This window comes from Trypanosoma theileri (genome assembly GCF_002087225.1).
Source record: "Trypanosoma theileri isolate Edinburgh chromosome Unknown TM35_Tth_74_V1, whole genome shotgun sequence".
Lineage (NCBI taxonomy): Eukaryota > Euglenozoa > Kinetoplastea > Trypanosomatida > Trypanosomatidae > Trypanosoma > Trypanosoma theileri.
The window spans coordinates 3,098-4,151 of record NW_021639916.1 but is presented as its reverse complement, the minus strand read 5'-3'; the positions used below and the strand labels follow the sequence as shown (position 1 = coordinate 4,151).

The window sequence follows — 1,054 nt, the reverse complement described above, 5'->3', positions numbered from 1 at the left end:
ACACGCACCCACACAGAACTGCTGATACTGCTGCTGCTGTCTGCATCACCCTTCTTGTTGTTTGTGAGTTCAGGAGGAAGTGTTGTCGTTGTGGTGGTTGTATGTGTATTTCCTTCAACACCTTCTTGGGTATTTGATGATTTACTGTCCGAAGATAGAGTTCCGTTCTCTGTACGGGTAGTTTCAGTATCAGCAGTTCCGGCACTCCCCGTTGTTGTATTGTTGGGAGAAGAAGAAGTTTGTGGTGCTCCATTTCCTTGGATATCAGCAGTTTCACCTCCTGTATTGTTGCCGTCACCTTCAGTTTGCACTTCACCCGCAGGATCAGCTTCAGTGGGATCTGCCCTAGGTCCAGTAGGTTCAGTAGGTGCTGGAATAACATCATTACCAGAAGCACCAGCAGAAGAACCGGAAGAGCCGGTCCCACCCACTTGACCATGAACACCTGCGTCACCCGTTTCAGCAGTTCCGTCACGAGGACCAGAAACACCATTATCTCCACGTTGACCTTCATCTTCACGTACTTTTTCAAGAAGAACTTCTTTCTTTTGAGGACATTTCTTATCTTCACGACGTGGAGTACCTTCAGGGCAATTGCCATCATCAATAACAGGTACTTTTTTCTCAGGAACCACTTCTTTTGGAGCCTCAGGTACAGTAACAGGAGGAACTTCAGGTTTTTTGGGAGGAACAAGCGGTACTTTTTTCTCAGGAACCACTTCTTTTGGTACTTCAGGTACTTTTGGAGGAGGAACCTCGGGCTTTTTATGAGGACATTCAGTAGTACCTTCAGGAAGTACAGGACCTTCAGCACCACCTTCAGGACAAGTAATCTTTGTCTCACTCTCCGTATCAGGGACTTGGTCGGAAAGATCGGCGGCAGGCACTTCTTCAGCGAGGACGTGCACACACGCACATGAGAGCAGGAGAGCGAGGATACACAGCACGTAGCGCATCATTACCATTACAATACTTCTTGTAGTAGTCTTACTTCAATCGCTTACAGACAAGAAAAAAAAACAGATAGAAAAACCAGAAACAAAGTAAATCAATG

The 1,054-nt window shown here is 46.4% G+C and overlaps 1 protein-coding gene across 1 annotated transcript; it reads right to left on the bottom strand.

The window, feature by feature from the left end:
* Window positions 1-2: 2 nt before the first annotated feature.
* On the bottom strand, window positions 3-965 carry TM35_000741010 (putative titin-like; the record flags this gene model as incomplete). Its single annotated transcript, XM_029031266.1, has 1 exon — window positions 3-965. A coding segment is annotated over one exon (963 nt), but the record flags the coding sequence as incomplete, so codon positions are not given.
* Window positions 966-1,054: the final 89 nt, after the last annotated feature.